The sequence below is a fragment of the Apium graveolens genome, chromosome 3 (assembly GCF_009905375.1).
Source record: "Apium graveolens cultivar Ventura chromosome 3, ASM990537v1, whole genome shotgun sequence".
Classification (NCBI taxonomy): Eukaryota; Viridiplantae; Streptophyta; class Magnoliopsida; order Apiales; family Apiaceae; genus Apium; species Apium graveolens.
This window is the reverse complement of record NC_133649.1, coordinates 75,983,764-76,007,724: the sequence shown is the minus strand read 5'-3', so window position 1 is coordinate 76,007,724 and position 23,961 is coordinate 75,983,764. Positions and strand designations below refer to the sequence as shown.

The window sequence follows — 23,961 nt, the reverse complement described above, 5'->3', positions numbered from 1 at the left end:
ACTAAATCTCATAAGAACATGGTGGACAAATCAAAGTTCAAGTGTTTCAATTGTGGTATAAGTGGACACTTTGCAAGTGAGTGCAGAAAGCCAACTTCTGAAAAGAAGAAATTTGACCAAGTAGATTACAAGAAGAAATATTTTGATCTGCTCAAGCAAAAGGAAAGGGCTTTCATTACTCAAGAAAAAGATTGGGCAGCTGATGGAGAGGAAGAGAATGAAGATGTGGAGTATGTCAACTTAGCTCTCATGGCTGATTCTGAGGAAAATGAAGTTAGCTCATCAAGCAATCAGGTAACAACTCAGGTAATCACTACTGATGTAACACAACTTACTAAAGAAGAGTGCAATGATGCTTTTAATGACATGTCTACTGAATTGTATCATTTGCGTGTGTCTCTTAAATCTCTTGCTAAAGAAAATAGTAGGATTAAAGAGAACAATCTGTTTTTAAGTAATAGAAATGCTATGTTAGAAGATAAGTTGATTGACCTAGAGAAAACCAAGCTGCATTGTATATCTGTTGAGAATGAACTAGCTGAATCTATTAAGAAAGTAGAAATACTTTCTAATCAATTAAAGAGAGAGCAAGAGGTGATTAAAGCCTGGAAAACATCTAGGGATGTTAGTGCTCAAATTGCCAAGGTCCAAGGAATTGAATCATTCTGTGAAACTGCCTGGGATAAAAACAAAAAGAAACTGGAATTAATTGATGGGCTGTCAACGGATGTGGAATCAACGGATGATGAAGGTTATCCGTTGAAGGAAGAAAATGAGCATCCGTTGAAGGTTCCTCAATTAAAACAGGCAGATGTTTCTAATAGTGAAAATCTAAAGAAACTCAACAAAAAGTTTGGTTCAACTTCCAAGAACTTTGTTAAAGAAGAAGCAAGCACATCCAAAGATGTCAGTAAGGTAAATATAGGGCACATGACCTTAGAACAGTTAAATAATAGGCTCAAGATGGTTGAGGATAAAAAGGAAACTAAAAGAAAATCTAACAGAAATGGGAAGGTAGGTGTTAACAAACATAACAATTACACACCTGATAGGTATGCTCCTAGAAAAAGCTGTGTGCATTGTAGTAGTGTTAATCATCTATCTGCTAATTGCAAATCTATTAAGAAAACCCCCATAACTGTACCCTCTTCCATGCCTAACATGTCTGCATCATCTCTACATGCTATGCCTACTATGTCTCAACAGAATCCTTATGCACATTTTGCAAACATGCCATATTTTAACAATCCTTTTCTTGCTGCATTTAGTATGCCTCAAATGCCATACAATATGCCTATGTGGAATAACATGTATGCACAATCCATGCCTTATCATATTCCAAATGTGCTAAATGATTCTGTGACTAACCCTACACCTCAACCAACTACATCCAAGACCAAGGTTGACTCAAAGTTACCTAAGTCTAGAGATGCAGGAGGAATGAAGTCTAGGAGAAAGGCTAACAAGAATGGACCCAAGGAAACTTGGGTACCAAAATCAAATTGATTGATTTTATGGTGTGCAGGGAAATAGAAGAAATCTATGGTACTTGGACAGTGGCTGTTCAAGACACATGACAGGAGATTTCTCCCTGCTCACAGAGTTTAAGGAAAGAGCTGGCCCTAGCATAACCTTTGGAGATGACAGCAAAGGGTTTACTATGGGATATGGCTTGATTTCAACAAGGAATGTCATCATTGATGAAGTTGCATTAGTTGATGGTCTCAAACATAACTTACTGAGCATCAGTCAACTATGTGATAAAGGGAATACAATTTCCTTCAATTCTGAAGCCTGTGTTGTCACTAGTAAGAAAGACAACAAAGTGGTTCTAACTGGAGTTAGAAAAGGAAATGTGTACTTAGCTGACTTCAACTCTGCAAATGCAGAATCTATTACTTGTCTCTTCAGCAAAGCAAGTTCAGTTGAGAGTTGGCTATGGCACAAGAAGCTATCCCATTTGAATTTCAAGACAATGAATGATCTAGTCAAAAAGGACATAGTAAGAGGAATTCCTCTTGTTGAATTCTCAAGGGATGGTTTGTGTGATGCTTGCCAGAAAGGCAAACAAAGGAAAGCATCATTCAAAAAGAAGCTTGAAACAACAATTGATGAACCATTACAGCTGCTACATATGGATTTATTTGGACCAGTCAATGTATTGTCAATTGCAAGAAAAAGATATTGCTTAGTGATTGTAGATGATTTCTCAAAGTTTTCATGGGTCTATTTTCTTGGATCAAAGAATGAAGCAAGTGAAATCGTTATCAATCACATCAGGCAAGTCAATAATCATCCTGACCTGAAGGTTAGAAATATCAGGAGTGACAATGGAACTGAGTTCAAGAATTTATTAATGAGGCTGTTCTGTGAAGAAAATGGAATCATGCATGAGTTCTCAGCTCCAAGAACACCTCAGCAAAATGGGGTAGTTGAAAGAAAGAACAGATCTTTAATTGAGGCTGCCAGAACAATGCTTGAAGAATCAAAGTTACCAACATATTTCTGGGCTGAAGCTGTTAATTGTGCCTGTTTCACTCAAAATATCTCTTTGATCAATCAAGCTAAAGGCATGACTCCTTATCAGTTGTTCAAGAGAAGAAAACCAACTCTAAACTTTCTTCATGTCTTTGGATGTAAATGCTTTATACTAAGGAATCAATCTGACCATAAAGGGAAGTTTGATACAAAGGCTGATGAAGGGATATTTGTTGGTTATTCAGCTGGAAAATCTTATAGGGTCTACAATCTAAGAACCAACATTGTTATGGAATCTGTGCATGTTGTGTTTGATGATAAAAAGATTGATGGACTAACAGATGAGGGACAATATGAGAGACTCAAATTTGACAACATTGAGATATATTGTGATGATAGTGAAGAGGAGACTGATGGAGATAACACTTCAAAAGGGATTCAAAACATGCCCTTGGATAATGCACAAAATACTGCATCCGTTGATAGAGGCAATGCAGTATCTGTTGAAAGACATGGTGTATCATCCGTTGAAGTACTAAATGAAGCATCCGTTGATCATAGTTTATCAACGGATAATCGATTTACATCATCAGTTGATAGAACTCCAAGTTCCCTGCAAAGGACCAACAACTCAGGGGGAGTTTCAACTAGTCAACACTCTGTCTCACATCATGACAATACTGAGGCCACCTCATCTAGAGCACATCTTCCACTTCAAAGGAAATGGACCAAGAATCATCCCTTTGAACTGATCATTGGTGATGCATCATCTAAAGTGCAAACAAGAAGAGCTACTCAAGATGAATGTCTGTATAGTAGTTTTCTATCTCAGGAGGAACCTAAGAAAGTGGAAGAAGCCTTATTGGATCCAGATTGGATATTAGCTATGCAGGAAGAGCTAAACCAATTTGAGAGAAACCAAGTTTGGAAGCTGGTACCCAAACCAAAGAACAAGAGTCCTATTGACACAAAATGGGTATTCAGAAACAAGATGGATGAAAATGGCATTATCATAAGGAATAAAGCCAGATTGGTTGCTAAAGGCTATTCTCAGCAAGAGGGAATAGATTTTGATGAGACATATGCTCCTGTTGCAAGACTTGAAGCCATCAGAATTTTTCTAGCCTATGCAGCTCATGCCAATTTCAAAGTCTATCAAATGGATGTCAAGAGTGCATTTCTAAATGGGAAATTAGAGGAAGAAGTCTATGTAAGTCAACCTCCAGGATTTGAAGATCCAAATTTTCCAGACTATGTATATTATCTGTTGAAAGCACTCTATGGACTGAAGCAAGCACCTAGAGCCTGGTATGAAACCTTATCAAAATTTCTTTTGGAGAATCACTTCACTAGAGGTACTGTTGATAAAACTCTCTTCTTTAGGAATGTTAATGGCTCTAGTATACTTGTTCAAATTTATGTAGACGACATAATATTTGGTTCTAAAGATGATAAACTTTGTAAAAAGTTTGCTAAGCTAATGCAAAGTAATTATGAAATGAGCCTTATGGGAGAACTAGCCTATTTTCTTGGTTTACAAATTAAACAAGTTAGTAATGGAATTTTCATTAGTCAAACTAAATATATTCATGATCTTTTAAAGAAGTTTGACTTAATGGAATGTTCATCTGCAAAAACTCCCATGGCCACTGCCACCAAACTTGAATTAAATAAGACTGAAAGGTCTGTGGACATTACAAGTTATAGAGGCATGGTTGGTTCACTTTTATATTTAACTGCTAGCAGACCAGATATAATGTTTGCTACATGTCTGTGTGCTAGATTTCAAGCTGATCCTAGGGAGTCTCACTTAATAGCTATCAAAAGGATTTTCAGATATCTCAAGGGTACACCAAATTTAGGTATTTGGTATCCTAGAGAATCTGGCTTTGATCTAATTGGTTATTCAGATGCAGACTATACAGGTTGCAAAATAGACAGGAAAAGTACAACAGGCTCCTGCCAATTCCTGGGAAACAAGCTTGTATCATGGTTTAGCAAAAAGCAAAATTCAGTCTCCACTTCTACAGCTGAGGCTGAATACATTGCTGCTGGAAGTTGCTGCTCTCAAGTGTTATGGATGAGAAATCAACTCCTTGACTATGGACTTCATGTTGATAGAATTCCTATCTTTTGTGACAACACAAGTGCCATAGCCATAACAGAGAATCCTGTACAACACTCAAGAACCAAGCACATTGATATAAAGTACCACTTCATTAGGGAGCATGTCATGAATGGTACAGTGGAACTACATTTTGTTCCAAGTGAACAACAAATTGCAGACATATTTACCAAGCCACTTGATGAATCAACATTCACAAGATTAGTAAGTGAGCTAGGTATGCTTAATTACTCTTAAAATTCATGTCCTTATTGCAATTTGAATTGAAGCCTGAAATATATTAGTTGCTAGAACAAATTTGACTTTTAACAAAGTTTATACCATCAACGGATGTTTCCTATCCGTTGAAAGTCAAAATTGCTCTATCAACGGATATTCATTATCCGTTGAAAGACAAATACATTTCTGGAATTTTTATCCGTCAACGGATAAAACTGAAGTACCTTTCAACGGATGACAATTTGCCTTATCCGTTGAAATGTCACATCAGTCGATTCAGGTGTTTCACAGCCGCTGATTCTATTTTCTTAACCGTTGATACTCATACATACATCTGTATGTATTGGTTTTAAAGGTAGTTGTTAGAATACTTAAAGTTTATTCTTAAACGGCTGAAATTCACTAACATATACTTATTGATTAATCTTTTACTATATATTTTTTTTTAAAGCATATAAGCCCTTCTGATTTTTCATTTTTACTTTACGCTTTCTTAAAATTTCAAGCATTTACCATTTTCTCTCTGCAAAACCTTCAAGTTATTCTCTGCAATTTCTACTCACAACAATGGCACCAGTCGTGAAAATTATGTCTCAATCTGGGTTCATCTATGAGAAGAACAATTTCATAGCTTTGGTAGAAAAGAATGAAGCCCATTCAGACTATCACAAAATGATGGACTTCAACAAAAACTGTAAACTTAGCTATGCAATGCTGGAAGCCCCAACGATTTACTGTGAAGTAGTTGAGGAGATTTGGACAACTGCTGAGTTCAACTCCATAGATATGACTATCTCCTTCACTCTCAAAGGTAAAAATCACTGTATTAACTGTGATGATTTACAAGCATGTTTTAAATTACCTGAGAACAATGCCATGACACCACACACTGATAATGATGTATCCAGCATGTTAGATTCCATAGGTTATTCTCTTAACTCTGCTATTTTAGGGAGTATTAGAAGAAAAGGCCTTAGGAAAGAATGGAGTTTTCTTGGGGATGCCTTTATAAAGGTTTTCTCTGGGAAAATTAGTAATTTTGATGCCATAACTTCATCTCTTGTTAATATGCTCTATATGCTTGTTTCTGATAGATATTTCAACTTTAGCAACTATGTGATGCTAGAATTGGGTACTAGATTAGGTAACAAAGCTAATAGACCAAATAACATCTATTATGCTAGATTCTTTATGTTATTGGCTAACCATGTTGCTGAAGGTTTGGTCATAATCAATGAGAATAATAAACTCAAGTGCTGGGCACAAGAGAAAAGAGTTCTTGCAGATTTATTGAGAATGGATCTCAACAGCAGTGTGCCATTGGTATATTTACCAATCATGAATGCACCTCAGGTAGGTGAGGTAATTGCTTCTACAACTCCTACTTCTTCCAACCCCTCTATTTCTTTATCTTCTAGTGTGGCCATGAAATCTGTGACAATGCCCCAACAGATTTCTACCAAGGTCACCAAAACTAAACTTTCAAAATCAAAGACAAAGAAAACCACCTCTGTTGTTTCTCAAAAGACAACAGTTGTAACACCAACCATTAACCCTGAGGGGAGTGAACAGGGTGTGAGTGGTGAGGGGAGGGATGAACATCAAAGAAACCCCCAGGATAAGGAAGGAGAGTTAAGTGCTTCCCAAGCTAGCCAAGCCACAGTTTCTCAAAAAGCTGTGGTGGTTGAAAAGGTATCTAGCACATCCCTAGTTGCATCCTCCCAAAAGGATGTTACTATTGAAAATAGTTCCCAACCAGGAACACAGAACAAACGAGGGAGGGACACTGAAGCCAAACACTCACCAACAAAAGCTTTTATTAGAAGAAAGAAGGCTAGAACCCAATCTTCTACACAGGGTGCACACACTGCACAGATACATCCATCTGTATCTATGCCTTCTCAAACTCAGTTTGATGTGGCTCCAATAAATGTGGAGTCACAGCCCCATTCTCTCACAATAATCACACATCAATCACCAAACACTTCATCACCATCTCTGGATGTGGATATGTTATTCCCATCAATTCCTGATTCTCCCTCTTTACAACTCAGGGAGGAGCCCCACTCAAATACAGGTGATCATCATCTCTTAGATGATTTGTTGGATCACCCGCAAATTCTTTCAGATATAATTGAAGGATCTGTGTCACCACATCTCAAATCAATCTACACAGATTCAACAGTTATATCACTTTCAATTTCAACTTCTTTTCCTTCTTCAATGGATATCACTCATCCGTTGACAAGCGGTTGCTCTTCAACGGATAAGCTTAACAGCAGTTATCCGTTGATAACATCAGTTTCACCTTCAACGGATATTCCACATCCGTTGATAGTCTCTCCACACATAACTGAATCAATTCCAAGTGTAGAAGACATGAATACTGTGCAATCACTCTTAGGATTGAGGGAAGGGAATGAAAATTTGAGTGAGAGGCTGGGTTGCTCCCAGGCAAAAGGAGAGATTGAGAGCTCAAAAATGCATGCTATTTCTTCCAGCATGGCAAAAGTAAGTGAGAGGAGTACCACCTTAGTAGGTGAAGGTGAGGGAGTGAGTTGTGTGAGCCAGGGGGAGCCCCTGATGCAAGAAAATAGAGAAAAAGAGAGAAAGGCAGGTACAGTAGATATAAGGGTGGAACCAGCCATTGCTAGTGAGTCAATGATTGTGGATGATGCTGAAAAGGAAAGACAATTTCAGCAACATTACAAAGCTGTAATTGATAACATTTCCTTGGATGCGGACACTTTTACTCATCCTGTGTCAGCCTATCAAATGTTGGCTGCTCAGGGCAATGAGGAGGCAGAAAAGACACTACATCTAGTACACACAACAGAATCTCTTCAAAGGGATAAAGCTGCTATTAACAAGATGCCTTCTACAGCTGGTGAGCCATCTGAGGAATTTGGAGTAAATTCTGATGATGATGACTCTGTTTCTTTTGATGGAAGCATGAACTTAGGGGGAGATGAAGGCCCTAGTTCAATTCCAAATCTACCTGAATGGGCTTTGACAAAGGAGTATAGATCAGGGGAATTCAATGTCTCCTTAGTCAAACAAATCAACACTATTCAACAGGCCATTCAGAACACTTCACATGCAAGTATCAAGGCTATCCTTCAAGCTCACCTGGACTCACTGCATCTCATGAAGTTGCAGCAAGTAAAGCAGAATCTGAGTATGGATGATCTCAGGAAGGATATTGCTGACTTAAAATCCTACAGTTCTGAAAAATTGGATTCAGTCATGCCCTATGGTACATTGCAGGACTTGGTTTTGAGATTGAAAAAGGAATCAGTTACTGAGAAAAGGCTGGCCAAGTTGGAAGACAGAGTTCAAGTTATTGAAGATTCTGTGGCCACCATTCTTCACAACCAACAATCTCAAACCAGTCTCCTAATGCAGCTGGCAAAAGCACAAGGCTTGACCCCTCTCCTTGATGATAACAAAAAGGGGGAGAGTAAAAGGGAAGGGGAAGGAGAGCCATCTACAAAAATCAAAATATCTAAAGTGCTAGTTCCTGCCATCACTACTTCTCCAATCATTCAAATCAAAGGAAAGCCTGATGGAATTGATTTGATTCAGCTAGCAGCAGCTGAAATTCAAGTGAAAGAGCAAAGGAGGAGAATTGATGAAAGGTTGCAACCGTTGTTTGGCTCTACACAAGATAAATCAACATCTGTGAAATATAGCACAAAGATTGAACCAATCAACATGGAGCTCAAGCCAGTAGGGAGACATAAGGATGGAGAAGCTTCTTCCAAAGAACTACAAGCTATAATTCTCAAGCCCAATAAAAGATCCAATAAGGACTCTACAAAGAATCCTTTAAAAGAAGTGGACTTTCCTCCTCCAAAAGCTGATGAGAACAAGCTTTTAGGTAGGAGTATTGCTTATCTCAAAGAGACCATGGATGAGGCTGTAAGGAGAAATAGGGCTATTATCTCTAGAGAGGGAAAGAGCATATGTGTGATGCAAGGACATCCCAAATTCTCAATAGCCAAGAAGGAAGAAGACAAGCAACTAAAGGCTGACAAAAGAGCACAAGCAAAGCTTGAACAACAGCTAAAGTCAAGTCAAGTTGAAGAAGAGAAAGGAATTGAAGTCAGGGGTGAAGACAAGATTGCAAACCTAGATGAGGTTTTTGGGAGTATATTTGGTGAGAGTATGGAAGAAAGAGAGGAATGGCAGAAGGGAAACAGAAGAAAGGCCAAGGCACATAGAAGGAGTGAAGATAATACTGAAGTAACCAAATCTATATCTAAACCACTACCTTCCATACCTGAACCTCTTGTTGCTAATCCCACTATAAACATCCATGGTGAACCAATCATTCCAAAAGAGGAACCTATTGATTGGGACACCATCAAATTGCCTACCTTTCTAACCACTCTTCCACTACCAAAGAAACAGAAAAGAAAACCCAAATCTACACCTCCCATAACCTCTAAGAAATTCACTCAAAAACAAAAGCCTAAGCCTAAGCCATCCATTTCTAAAGATGATTATGTTCACATCTGTGACATAAAAGAAATTTCAGACATTGAACTCTATCTGGATGAGCTGGAGGATGTAAGAGGAATAGCTGCTTACAGACAGCTACCAGAGAGATTAGTGTTCAGATACAAAGGAGCTGGGGAAAGAACATGGCCTCTCCACAGGATTCTGAATGAAGGCTACTCTACCTTGACTAGAGTCTTTTCAGCTATACAAAAGGATTCTGGCTTTACCAGAACTGCCAAGACTGAAATTCTCAACAAGATTGCCAATATAAGGAAAACTTGGAGGGAGCCCAATGCTTTACCCAGGACTTTACTCATTCAAGAAAGGGGAATTACAATTCACAAATCACCTCATTGGTTGATGGAATTTAGAGATGATAAAGGAGTCAGAAGATTTTTCAGACTTGAAGACCAACTCAAGATTGCCAGTAATGAAACTCTCAAGGAAATGCAATCTAAGTTGGATATCAGTGTTGAAGATGAAGCTGAATTCTTCAGACAACTCCAACTCCAAATTGAGGAAAATGACAAAGGGCTAGGAAAGAAAACCAGGGAACAAAGAAGAAAAAGATGATTTACTCAGGCTAAAGGAGTATCCTTGGAAATACTGTAAATCTTCAATTTCCTCCTAGTACATATATTTTTGCAGCATTTTCAAATTTCTACTTAGTTTCAATTCATATATCTGTTAAGTGTTTTGTTATCATCAAGTTAACCCTGAATTTATGCCTACAATTCTTATAGACATAAATAGGGGGAGATTGTTAGGAATATATGTGCATTAGTTTGATGATATGTTTAACAAAACACTTAAGTAGAAATTCAGTGTCTGTAGCCTCAACGGATAAGACCACTTTGGCTATCCGTTGATGGTGTAGCTTTACTTAGAAATAAGTCTAGTGTTGTAGCATATTTCAGTCTCTGTATTTAAGATGTAATTCTTAGAAGTTGAGAGAAACTATGAGTCATGTTGACTACTAGAAGATATGCAGATAGGAAGGCCAATTGTAAATATTTCATGCCTTGTAATTTTGTATAAATGAAGTGGTATCAACGGATGACTTAAAGACCTTCAACGGATGAGAAGCTAAGCTTTAACGGATGTCTCTAAAGCTTCAACGGATAACATCCTTCAACGGATGAGTGAATCAACGGATGAAAGCTTCAACGGATATTCTGTTGATTAACCGTTGATAAGTGGTAGTTGTACCTACAAACAGAGGCACGTGGGTGAACAGAGATAACTGAAATGTGGCAGCCTAATTTCAGGAACATCAGAAAAAGCAGCCGTTCTACTCTAGTATAAAGAGTCATTAAGTCAACAAAGTACTGGAGTAAACTGGAGAAGAAACAAGTGGAGATTTTACTTTATTATTTTATATATCCTTGTCTTCACTTGTAAACTTGGTTATATATAAACCAAGTAGTAGCTAGTAATTAGATATGAATTTTTCCAGAGCTGTTTAGAAAAATCTTGAGAGAAAAATTATCTAGTTTGTACTAGGATGCAGCTGTGATCAAATTCTTAGATCACAGAATTTCTGAAATACCATCTCTGGTGGAACAACAAATCCACCAGAAAAGTTTTTAAAGGTTTATTGTGTTCTTTACATTTGTGTTTGAATATATATCTGTATGTATCAGCTTAAAGCAATTCACACACTTGTTCATCTTGAACACACAGTCTTTATAAACTGCTCAAAACTTGAAAAAGTTTTGAGATTTACATTCAACCCCCCTTCTGTAAATCTCATTGTTAGTTCTCTAGAAATAACATACACCTTGATCTGGTAGGTGTCTCTCCTCTGTGGCTTTGAGGCATATATCTTCCACTCACATTTCCCTTCACAAATAAACCTCACCCTACTTTCATAGTTCCTGCACTGCTTAATAGGTCTCCTCTCCAGTATAACTTGATTTTTAACTGCATCTCAAAACATTTTTGATGTTGCAAATAGCATACCAATCTGAAATTTGGGTTCCTTCATGTCTGTCTTAGGGTTGAATACTGGATAGGGAATCTCATCCTCATCAGTGCTATTAGAGGCCATCCTCTCTTCTTCACTGTCTATGAAATGACTAGAAGCATCAGATGCATACCCTTCTTCATCTTCACTAACACTATCTGCTTCCTTCTCCATCTGCACATTGGCCTTGCCGTCTTCATAAGTTTTTTTGACCTTGCCATCTTTCTCAGCTGTATTGACTGCTGTTTTGTCCTTACCTTCTTTCTTAGCTTTTTCCTTGCTCTTCTTCTGTCTTTCACTCTTATGGTAGCATACTTCCTCATCAATGCTGTCTAAATTTGAGGAATCAGAATGAAAACTGCAGTCACTTAGCTCATCTGGGATGTACTCCTCATCACTGTCCCCATCACTCTGTAAATCACCTTCATCATCAACCATTTCCTCAACATCACCCATCTGTTCTACATTTTCCTCAACATCATTCATAGGTTCAACATACTGAATGTTCATATCCTGTGAAAGTTGAAAGTCTTGGGTAGGTACACCATCAATATCAACAGCACTCAGAGGTATTATGGTCTCTGAATAAACATATATCATTCTATCAGCAGGCATTAGTTCACAAATCTCAACAATATCAATGTCACTTTGTAAAGGCCATAAACCCCTAGAAATATTTGTCTTTGGTAACTTATATGACAAGGTGTGTGCTCCTAATACACCACAATCCCTTAACATATTTCCTAACTCTATAAGGCTCATGGTGTCACTATCACACATGTCAACAAAATCAATTTCTTCACCTACATATCTCACAGGGTTCTCTTCAAACTTTCCACCATAATGTAGTTTAATACTAAATAGTCCTGGATACTCTGCAAAGAAAATGAAGAAATAATTGCATACAAATTCATACTCTATACACTTAAAATAGTGCAAACCCTAATAGTACAAAACAAAACCTAAAATACAAAAAAAATAATCATTTTCGACTATTTGTACACTCCTGATGAAACACAAGGGACCACCATAAACATATTTTTATCACTTTTTAGTATAAAAACGAAAAGGACTACATGAATACAGCTCGAAGAACATGCAACACTTTAAACAGACAAAAAGATTCAAAACTAAACTATAAATTCATATTCTAACAAAATAAAACCCTAATCGAACATTTATGTACAAGAATACAAAAAGCCCCTTTTCAATTAGAACCCTAATTCTCAATTAGAGCACTAACCTCCGTAATCAGGACCTTCATGAGGCTGATAAGCATCTCTGTCTTTCCTATCTCTGATGAACCACGCCATTGTAGCAGCAACAACGATCTTCTAGCGGGAAAAAGAGTTTTGCTTTCTTCTCTAAAAGGCGGGAGACATAGATGGAAACTTCGTTCTTTCAATAAAGTGGCAGAAGAATATGATTGTCGCGTTGTAATAAAGATATGACAATCATACCCCTGCAAAAAGAGACGAAGTTAGTGGAAGTTAACGGAATCACGCACACTGTAAAAAATTTATTACTGCGGTATTTCAAGTGAGAGATAGTGAAAGTTAGTATTGCAAGTGGTCTGACACCCAAAATGTAAGTAAATAAAGTGCACTTTACTCTTAATATTATTATGGCTAGGTTAAGTATTTTGTTGGTATTATTATTAGTAGTTCGTTGATGATTAAGACTTGAATGATGATTAAGATTTGAATTAAGAAGCCCATTTTTCGATTGAGCTTTTATGTGATGGTGGTTGGTTGAGCTTTATCCATTTTATAAAAAATTTTTGTTTTCAAAAAAAAGTTTTTAGATTTTATGAACGGGTTTTCTAATGTATGCCCAAGAGTATAAAATAAGCACTAACTCGCATGAGTTTTGTACATTTTGATTGGTCCTTTAATCAGGACCTCCCCATGCAATTACAACAACTACATCAATAAAAATGCACCAAACTCATAAAATTTAGTGCTTATTGTACACATTACAAAACCCGCTTTATGAATATAGTCTAGATATAATATTTTTCTTATCGAAATTAGCTTTAATTAAACAATAGTTCCGGCACAAACTTACTTGGCGCCTAAGTTAGAAACAAAAAGAGTCAAACAATACGATTCAACGTCAAATCCACCAAAATATTCAATTTCCCGCCAAAAGTATTAGGCATCCCTTTTTTTAATTAATTATATGCTATAAATTTCTGTAACTTTCGTCTGCTTTCTAATCTATCCCCCAAAACCCCATTTCAGACAGCCATCAAACAATCAGAGTATCGGACCCCCCCCTCTCTCTCTTACACATCTCTCTCCCTCTCTCTCTCTGAAACATCTCTCTGTGACACATCTCTCTCACTCTCACTCTCTCTAGATTTTCTCTCAAAAAATCAAGAATGCCAGATTTGGGGACATTGTTAAACCCTTGTTCTTCATCTTCAATTTCAGAAATCCCTTACCCTGATCAATGCGAATCAAGTACTTCTCCTGTACCCGATTCAGACAAAACATTACCTACAATTGATAATTGCAGCAACTGGGAGCAACGCCTCCGATTCCCTATTCAAAGTCCCAAAAAATTAAGTGTCTTGAAACGGTGTCGTCGCAACAAAAAGACTACTACTACTGGAGAAGAAGATAACGGCGTTCTTCCGTTACTAGGCCCACACAAATTGGTAATGTATCCTTTTCTCTGCCCTCTATTTGTTTACATTATGTCTATTTTCGACATTTCATTCTTGTTAATGAAGTAATTTTGTTTAATTGAATAGCAGAGAATTGGTAGTGTTTATCTTGGGGGTAATTTTGAAGGCCCTTTTGTGTTGCAAGTGTTTGTGTAATTTAGGGGTATTTTTTTTATTGAATAGCAGAGAATTGGTAATGATTGTATATTGTAATCAGTTTCGTGGTAGATTACAGAAGATTCGCTCAAGTACTTTTCTCAATTACTTTTTCTTTTCTAAAAAGAAAACCTAGTGATTTAGTGATAACCTAGTGCTAGAATGGTATTTCTCCTTTTCTTACGTAGAAAGTCAGGGTTTGGACTTAGGATCTTTCTTCAACAATCCTACGTGTTTTACCAAAGAAGAAAACCTCTTTGCGATTTAATGATTGTAATTCGTAATCCGTTTCGTGATAGATTACAGAAGATTCGCTCAAATAGGTTTCTCAATTATTATTTTTTCTAAAGAGAGAACCTAGTGATTCAGCAATAACCTAGTGCTAGAAAGGTACACCTAGAACGTCACGGGTTTGGACTTTCGTAAGGGGTAGGATCTCTGTTTAACAATTCCACATGTTTTACCAATAAAAGACCTCTTTACAATTTAATGATTGTAATTCATAATCAGTTTCGTGATAGATTACAAAAGATTCCCTCAAGTAGTTTTTCAATTACCTTTTTTTTTCTGAAAAGTGAACAAGGTTACAAGGACTGGCAAGTCTTACTTCCACATCTCAAGATGAGAATGATTGAAGCATATTTTAGTTGAAAGAACTAAGGAAACATGGAAGCTCTATTCAATTTGTAAACAAATTTTGAATTTAGATAACCTTGCTTATGAAGCCAAGTTCTTTTGTATTCTGTATCAGTTTTTGCAACTTTAAGGAATTAGACTGACCGTCTCCAAAATTTGACAAAGCTCGTAATGCTAAGTGTACAGGTGTTATTGCAATCCTATTGGAAATGGATGAAATTATATTTCCCACAGAATATTTGCATCAAAATTCTGGTTTTTATACAAGGAGTCTTGTTGAAGTTATCAAGCTCTTTTGGTTTCTGATTATTGCCATTGTTGAAGTAAACTGACCAATTACGAAATACCAAATTATTAAGCGGCTTAAGCGTCCATATATTTTTGTCTCGTGTATTCTGCTGAGGAGAATGGTAAAGGTTAAAAAGAAAAGAATTCTAAACACACATGCCCGTGATAAATTTACTGGTGTTAACAGAATTCTGAAAGAAGAAGCCAACAAGTTACTAGTTAGTCATGGAAGTAGATCCAACTTTACTCCTTTAATTTTTTATGTTTACCTTCTTAATGTTCTTATGTCCATTAGAGTTGCAGAAAGTACATTATTATGATAAAGTATTTCTGACAGGACTATTTTAAGGAATCATGCTAGTTTTCTGTTTTTACGTATACATATGAAGCATAAGTTACTTTCTTCTTGAAGCGGACAAATGGTGCAACTTACTATTTGACATCCATTTCAGGTTGAGTGTCGTGTTTGCCAGAAATCGGTCCATCCTGGGACAGGGATTTTATGCTCTGCACGTGGTTGTGAAGCTGTTTATCATCTAATTTGTTCAAAGCAAAGACTTGAAGTTTCATCATCACGAAAATTTAAGTGTCCTCAGCATGTAAGTCATGTAGCTTTCTTTTCATTGGTCTTAATAACATTCTATGTACCGACAATATGTGTCGTTGTGGACTAACAACTCAACATGGGTAGAGGAGTATGTCATCAATGGACTAAGTGTATGGTGAAAATATTATATATATTTATTTCGCTTAGGTAAATGTCAATTACTGAAATTTAAATGCATAAGCACCAATGCCTTATTGCCTGCACGGGGGTTTGGAACCTTGACCTCTTACATGGTGTTCCCAAATCTAGCAAATAAAAGATTAATAAAAGAGTAAATATCTCGTCTCCTAATCTTTCCAAAAATGGGAAGAAAATTTTGGAGACAAATTTATAGAGAGATTCTTCCTAGTTCTTTAGGTTTCTTTTCCTTTTCTTCCAAAAAAATTATTTGGGAACGAGCTTTGAAAATAAATTCTGTACACTTCTTTTCTAATCTTCCCAATAAATAATTCTGGAACACGGTGTTACTACTAAGAAGAGGGGATATTTGTTAGGATAAACCTTGTAGAAATGTGGCGGATAGATGTAAACAAATCAGGTGACACAAATTTTGAAAATACGAATAGAAGTTTGTTATGAGTTGGTTTGAAGTTTCTAAGTTCATGTAGATGCTTCTTGTAATGTGGTTGTACACTTGTGCTTGAGACAGTTGCCCAAATTTGTCATAAAACTCATACTTATATCTTGAAATTATATTCTTCATCCATGTTCCAAAACTACACTACAACGTCAGTATGCTTAAATAAAATAGTTAACCTTAATCCAAATTTCCATGTATATCATTACATAGGCCATAAGAGCATCTCCAATAGACACACCCTTTAGGGGTGCCAAACATTGCCAACAAATTAAAAATAATAAAATTTTATTTTCACTTCATTGATATCATGTTTGGCACCCTCCTGAACCAATAGGAAGCACTTCATTCAAGGTGCATAAATGGTCCCCTGCATAAATTAAATGCTTATATTTATGTGACAAATAAATAAAAGAAAAATTAAACGGTACAAAATTGGTGTGTCATATATACTTTCAATACAAGGATTAGTGGAAAGGAGAAAGTATAATCATCATTACACTGGAGGAGTTTGAGTAAATTCAGAGGTCTAGACTTGGATTCAAGAAACTCTTTGGAGCATTTCATCTTTGTAAAGAGTAAACCAAATCAAACATAGCCAGGTAATCTTGCTTAGAGCAGTGGTCCCCTGCATAAATTAAATACTTATATTTATGTGACAAATAAATAAAAGAAAAATTAAACGGTACAAAATTGGTGTGTCATATATACTTTCAATACAAGGATTAGTGGAAAGGAGGAAGTATAATCATCATTACACTGGAGGAGTTTGAGTAAATTCAGAGGTATAGACTTGGATTCAAGAAACTCTTTGGAGCATTTCATCTTTGTAAAGAGTAAACCAAATCAAACATAGCCAGGTAATCTTGCTTAGAGCAGTTTATGGGGAGTGTAAGATGTACGTAGACCGTGCCCCTACTCTCCAAAGAGCATGGAGGCTGTTTCTGTGAAGACTCCCGGCTTAGTGCACGATGACAAAAATGGTGTGTGATAAATATAAACATGAACAAAATGATGAATACTAATACAACAATGAAAGTAAGATAAGTGCACAAGACAGACCTGAGTCAATGGACATACCTACAAGAACGCCTCTTTGAATTTTAGATGCTTTATGTTCCCAAACTGACAAAGCCCATGATTTTACTCAAAGTGGAAGGATCTAATCCAAGATAACCGTCGATGATCGCATGTACAATGCTGGTTGGAGGAGAAAAATTGGTGTACTTTCTTGGCGCCTAATGTCTCCTTGTTTACGTTCTCTGCCGAGAGCAAAACCTAAAAACCACAAGAACGTGGACACCAATGTAATTATTATTTATTGTTTGTCTCGTATGTCAAAATATTCAATTGGCATGCGAAACATGATCCAAAACAAGCAAATCTTACTGCTTCAAAACCAGAATGGGCCTTCTATATATCACAATTACACGTCTCAAATTTGCAAGATATGAACAGTCACAACCCATAGGATAAGTGGGTTTTGTATTGTATAATAATAATATAATAGCGGTAATGAGTGTATATATAAATCTGAAAGGGAATGTTGAAAGTTAGAGTAGATTAAAATGAAGTAACATATAAAATTCTAATCTTTCGCAAGAATGTGTATGTATGTATATTGTATGCACGCAACTGTAGAGAATCGTAGAGAGAGTGTGGAGACATTCGTACATAGTACGAATTAATAAATAATGAAGCGGGTGGTTCATGAAATTAATGGGTTTGTTATTTGTAGATGTGCACGTTGTAGTCTGTAATTGTTAGGAAGTAAAGATGATGAAGGCGATGGCAATTTTTCTCTTGTGTGTAACATGTACATCGGAATGAATATATTGATTTTGATTGGGTAAAGAGTAATGGAATGAAATTCATGAAAAACTTTAGCTCTTATTAGGTAGTGCTCAAAAGAATTTCTTCTTTATATGTTGCTGCTCTTGGGGGGCTAAGTTTAATTTTTACAGTGATGTTGTTAGTTGCATTTCCATGTAGCTTCTCTTAAGTATTAGTATATGCTGTTTTGTACTTGCTGTTCACTGTATATAATAGTATAAATTACACTTTTTCTTCTATAGGCTTGCTTTCTCTGCAAACAAAAATTCCAGCTGTTGCGATGTGTAAAGTGTGAGTTAGCGTGGCATGCAAAATGTTCACCATTCCCGGAGCATGTTATGCATTTACTGGACCAACCTGGGCAAGCCATATGTTGGAAACACCCTACTGATTGGCATCAGGAGAACAAGGTCAATGTCTTACTTATCAGGAATTTCACTAAATGTCAATGGATCTTTGGAATCTCATCATTATTTGCTTATTTCTTTAAAATGATATGGCAAGTCATCTGTTACTATCTAAGTATGTTCTGAGCAGTGAGCACTCACAAGGAGTATGCATCTGAATCGTTTTCTTGTATCATTAAGCTTGAAAGTTGAAAGTTCAAATGAATGATTCATGCCATGTGTTTTTTTCTTATTACTTTGTTGTTTGGGTGATTCATGCCATGTGTTTTTTCTTATTACTTCGTTGTTTCGTAGGTCTGAAAGATAATTCCTACATTCTTTGTACCCTTTTCTTAACATTTCCACTTGTAAAGTTTTAGATTCTTTGATCTAGGAGAGATACCAGAGTAAAATTTTATGTTAGGTGTACAGGACTTTTAGAATGGCTTGTTTGTTGTAAATTGTTAAGGCCTTAAGCATGGAACTACCCTTTTAGAAGTTAAACCTTTACTACTGATCAAGATTTTCCGATAAAGAATCTTATGTTACTAAGGGCATATGTCACATGCTTTAACTATATGGCTGAGGTTTCTTTTTTTATTTTCACATGCGTTCACCTTCCGTTTTCTCTTCTCCCTTCTCTCTTCTATTAGGCATATTGTAAGTGATATAGTTAGGGTGATATGCAAGATAGGATATGTGGCTCTTTGTGTAGTTAAAAGATCCTTGGATACTTTATCAGACTAAACATCTTGGAATTGAATGTGACACTATATTGATATTAATACTTAATAGTATAATATTGTCATACCCTGTCTGCTACATTATGGGATGAAATTAGTACATGCAGTTTACAGAAAGAAATCAATTTCATTGGACAGGGTATTCTATAAGAGGAGCTTAATTTTGCTTTAGTAATTCATTCTTTCTTTTCCAAAAGTTTGACTAAGTTGTTTTTGTTCGAGCGCAGCTTGCAATGCCAATGAACAGTGTTGAGGTAATTTCCCACTTTTGAAATTACAGGAAATGCATTTTCTTCAAGAGTTGTATATGTAAAATGAATATGCATTACAGAGAAACTGAGAGCATTCAATTATTTAATGTTGTCTATTAAATTTTAATAAAATCAGGGCTGACCTTTATTCCTGTTTTTAGGAAGTATTCTGTCGCTTACCTCTACCATATGTTCCAGAGGAGTTTGTTATTGATAAAACTTGGAAAGACACTATTCTGACAGAAATGGAGCCACCTCCTTATGTTCACATCAAACGCAGTATCCTTTCTTGCCTTTAATACTTTTTTCCTGAAAAAATTGTGTTTGTTATGTGTATTTATCAGAGCAGTGGTCCTCAACTGAATTAGGTATCTACCTTGTCAAGAAAAAGAAATGTGATGCGGGTGATGCTGATATTGGATGTACAACTTGTGTTTCTTCTGATTGCTCCGAGAATTGTGTCTGCAGGTACTTTATATTACACATGTATCTTACAAGGTTTTATGCAATTCTGTTTTGAACTAGAAGTTGTGAGATGTGTCTTGTTTATGACTAGTGTTTAAACATGCTCTGATAGGGTTCAATGTATAAGCTGCTCAAAATCCTGTCGTTGCTCGGACATGTGCACTAACAGACCATTTCGTAAGGAAAAGATGATTGAAGTTGTAAAGGTAGAGTTTATTTGGTTCGATGCACCGACTTTTATCTTTTATTAGCTGTTTAAACTTGAATATTTCCATCTTCAATTACATTTTTTTTTCAGACGGAAAATTGTGGTTGGGGTGTAGAGGCTGCTGAATCTATCAATAAAGGTGATTTCATCATCGAGTATGTTGGAGAAGGTAATGTCCTTCAGTTATTATCACTTCAGTTTTGTCTGTACATTCCAGTTTACATAAAACTTGAGACTGTCAATCTGGCATGTGTTCTTTCTATATCATTTTTGTATGATTAATGTTTCATACTTTATTCTTTTTTCAGTTATTAGTGATGCTACGTGTGAACAACGGTTTTGGGACATGAAGCACATGGGCACTCAGAAATTTTACCTTTGTGAAGTTCAGAAAGACTTGACAATCGATGCGACTTTCAAGGGGAACTCGTCCAGATTTTTGAACCACAGTTGTGATCCCAACTGTAACCTGGAGAAATGGTCAGTATGCTAATCAGACAAGTGTATCTTTATTGATGTTGTGTCTTGAGTGTGTTGTTGAATCAGTTAAAAACTTAAAGTGTGGCTTCTTCATAATCCACGGAGAATAAAAAACAAGTTTATATAGTATACCAGCTACCTCAGCCCACAATGCATGAATAAGACATGTGTGGTAAAGAAATGATTTTGGTTAGATTTTTAAGATGAGATTTAACCAGTCAACACAAGTTGCCTTGTAAACTTAAGATTGCGGATATTTATTATCGTGGATGCAGAGAGGGGTATGTATACTCTCTTGTTCACCACAGTATAGTTTTACAATTGAATAGTGCTGTACTAATCAAGTCATCCTATAGAATAAGTTGATTGTTGTGACATTGCAAGGCGTGGCTACTTAACAAGTAAATTTCGCATGGAGTCCCCCGCTCCCCCTCCCCCCTCCAGCGTACATGCATGTGGTTATTTATGTTGTACGCCTTAGTCATATATGCATTTTTATAACTTGCTGGTATCTTTCCTTCTGTACTCGTGTATGCAAGATAACATTACGTCACTGAACAAGATGCCATGTTGCTAGGCCGGGGCCATTTAGTTACTGTCAGAATGTTTAGATTTATTGGATCTTTCTGCTACTTTCTTTTGGTGAAGGGCGCTTGTCTAAACACAATCTCTCTGGTTGTTTTTGCAGGCAACTGGATGGGGAAACTCGCATTGGTGTTTTTGCTGCTCGGTCTATTGAAGCTGGGGAGCCGTTAACATATGATTATAGGTATGACCTTCAAGTGCTTCATTTTTGCATAGTTTATGTATACCTTCAGGTGCTTCAATTTTACACAGTTACCTACTATCTCTGAATGGTTATGGATATTCACATTATACTTTGTCAGCAACCTTTATCATTCTGTGATACTATCACTCTGTAGCTGCTACCTGATTTTTATGGTATCTGTATTGCAGATTTATTCAATTCGGAGCTGAGGTCAAGTGTCAATGTGGCGCACCAAATTGTAGAGGCAATCTTGGGGCAAAAAGAAAGACATCCAAGGTGGAAGAGTTAAGCGACTGGGGTTTAAAGGGAAAAAGAACGTCAACAGCTTGCTTAGGAATCATTAAACTTTGATTATAATCTTCTGTCCGATTCTTCGGACTGGTCATTCTGTTAGCCAGATCTTGTGTACATTCCTTTTTTTTTTTTACCAATCATATACGGCACATACTAAAAATTACAGATACAATTTAGCATTCAATAGGGAAAAATTATCTGTTCATTGTCAATAGATAATAAAGCCTAAGTATAGTAGTTGTAACAATTGACTTTGAATTGAATAGAACATATTAACATTCTAAAAGATTTGTTTACCCCAGCTTTGAGAAGTTTCTTTAGGGAGGCCTTATACTTGTAGCTTATTAGTTGAGAATTTTTTCAAAAAAAAAAGAACTCAAGGATTAAAGTGAATTAAGGTGACTGTTGGGAAAAAAGCCAAGCTATTGGGATTAACTTGTTTATTAATTTATTTCTTTCAAGCAAAAGCTATATCACTCGATTACTTATTCCTACGTACACTAAACCTCGATCAAAGTAAAATCTGATAAAATAATAATCTCATTTAAGTAATAAATTTTATGGATCCCAACTTTTACCAATATTATAAAATAAAATTCTCGTTTAAAATATAAGATAATAAAAAATTAGAAATTTATTAAGGGGTCAAAGTAATATGCAAAATAATAATTTTATAATTATATATATATACACAAGGGTACTTCAATAAAAACTACTAAATAGAAACCAAATGGAAACTTAACTTTTACGATAATAGGAATGGTAGTAGGGCCCGAGGGTGGGTCTCAAGAGTGGGTCTTGACAGAGTTAGGTTGGGGTCAAGATGGGGTGTAGTGGGTCAGGGTGGGGCCTATTAGAGTCTATTGGGTCTATTTTGCATGTATGGGGCCTATATCGGATTATGGTCCGAGCCTTGGTGAAGCCTAGTAGGTTCGTGGAGGATTTTGGGGCCAGGAGTAGTCCCAGAGAGGTTATGTGATCTAGGAACAGAGTGATGTGATATATGGGGGGATGATGTCATATAGGGGTTGTTTCTCTTGGTTTCCTTCAAAGTTTCTATTTTAGTGGTTTTTATTTGATCATTTGCTTATATATATATAGAAATTAGAAACTAATTTAAGGCATTAAATCAATCTAATTAATGCCCCCCTAAAAACACCACACCCAACTAATCTGCTCAAATACAAACCAATATTAAAATACAAACTACAAACCAATAACATCCACATATTTAACCCTCTTCTCTCTCCTCATGTGCACCATGTATTCATGTATATATTTTCTCCTTTATTTTTATTTTTTCCATTAATCGGTTAACTTTTTTTAAAATATAACTTTACCGTATTTTTCTCCATCTCCCACTCATCAATTAGCATAGCATATTTGCTATATTTAGACGATAAATCAGTATTTAACCTTACCTGAATCACTTAGCCGAAATCTATACTATTCCAGAAATCAGTAGATTTTAGTGATTCTCGTAGGAATAATTAGTGATTTATTGCCGGAACATATCACATATGTTATTCATACTGATTGTTGGAGAGTGTAGAAAAATATAGTGAAGTTAGATTTTAAAAAGATTTCACTAATTGACGAGAAAAATTCAATTAAAAATGAAGGGAATTAGGTGGAGTTGTGTGTGGGATAGTATATTTAAAGGGGCTCGGTTTGTGGTAACGGTTTGCCACAGACGTGTTGTATAACAAACGGTTTTACAGCCATTGGATCAACCATCCTACGACTGAAATTAAAAAAATATCCCACACGGACCGCTGACATTATTCGCGGTACAGGCTAATTACAATTTTACCTCCGTATGCGGACCGCAGACAATGACCGCGGTTGATGTATGTTCTTTTGACTTGGTAAAAATAATTTAATATTGAGAGGGTTATAGTTATTAACGCAATGTTTAATTAGTGCATGCTTATATGTTCGGATTATTATATTGTGACGGTATGTATAGACATATATTGTGACTATACATAATTTTTTGAATTGGTACTTAATTGTATTCTTAAAAGTAAAATGGCATAGATATATGTTAGTTTATTTTATAAAAGTTAAATCATAGTGATTTCGAGGGAAACATATGACTAATGGAATTTTAGTGGATTTAGTATAGTACTACCCTTCTATCAAAAAAAAGTATAGTACTACCCGACTCTTTTAATGATTTTCACGTGTTAGGAGAAAGTAATTATCCTAGCCGATCTTGTGATATTTGAATCATGTAACAACTTTCGGTTCTAGTTACATATTATTTGTGATTAATACAATTATATAGTAGTTGAGCTACGATA

At 36.1% G+C, this 23,961-nt stretch overlaps 1 protein-coding gene and 1 long non-coding RNA gene across 3 annotated transcripts; one reads left to right on the top strand and one right to left on the bottom strand.

Moving 5' to 3' along the window:
* Positions 1-13,523: 13,523 nt before the first annotated feature.
* Positions 13,524-21,948, top strand: LOC141710778 (histone-lysine N-methyltransferase ASHR3-like). 2 transcript variants are annotated; one of them, XM_074513304.1, is made up of 11 exons: positions 13,524-13,953; positions 15,495-15,641; positions 18,302-18,469; positions 19,416-19,442; positions 19,601-19,718; positions 19,808-19,907; positions 20,017-20,110; positions 20,203-20,281; positions 20,421-20,592; positions 21,281-21,361; positions 21,550-21,948. In XM_074513304.1, exons 1-11 carry the CDS (start codon positions 13,675-13,677, stop codon positions 21,710-21,712), a joined length of 1,428 nt encoding a protein of 475 aa, XP_074369405.1. In that variant the 5' UTR covers positions 13,524-13,674; the 3' UTR covers positions 21,713-21,948. The 2 variants fall into 2 exon arrangements, with proteins under 2 accessions (XP_074369405.1, XP_074369406.1); XM_074513305.1 differs by lacking the exon at positions 19,416-19,442.
* LOC141710777 (uncharacterized) lies at positions 16,653-18,023 on the bottom strand. Its single transcript, XR_012571057.1, has 2 exons — positions 17,616-18,023; positions 16,653-17,504 (listed from the first exon to the last, which is right to left on the bottom strand). It is a non-coding gene; the product is annotated as an uncharacterized LOC141710777 (long non-coding RNA).
* Positions 21,949-23,961: the final 2,013 nt, after the last annotated feature.

Bases quoted from the DNA above. Each gene is read 5' to 3' on its own strand.
- LOC141710778 (XM_074513304.1), top strand. From the start codon at position 13,675: ATGCCAGATTTGGGGACATTGTTAAACCCTTGTTCTTCATCTTCAATT. The intron at 19,908-20,016 runs GTACTTTATATT...ATGCTCTGATAG, and splicing joins TCCGAGAATTGTGTCTGCAG to GGTTCAATGTATAAGCTGCT. The intron at 20,593-21,280 runs GTCAGTATGCTA...TTGTTTTTGCAG, and splicing joins AACTGTAACCTGGAGAAATG to GCAACTGGATGGGGAAACTC.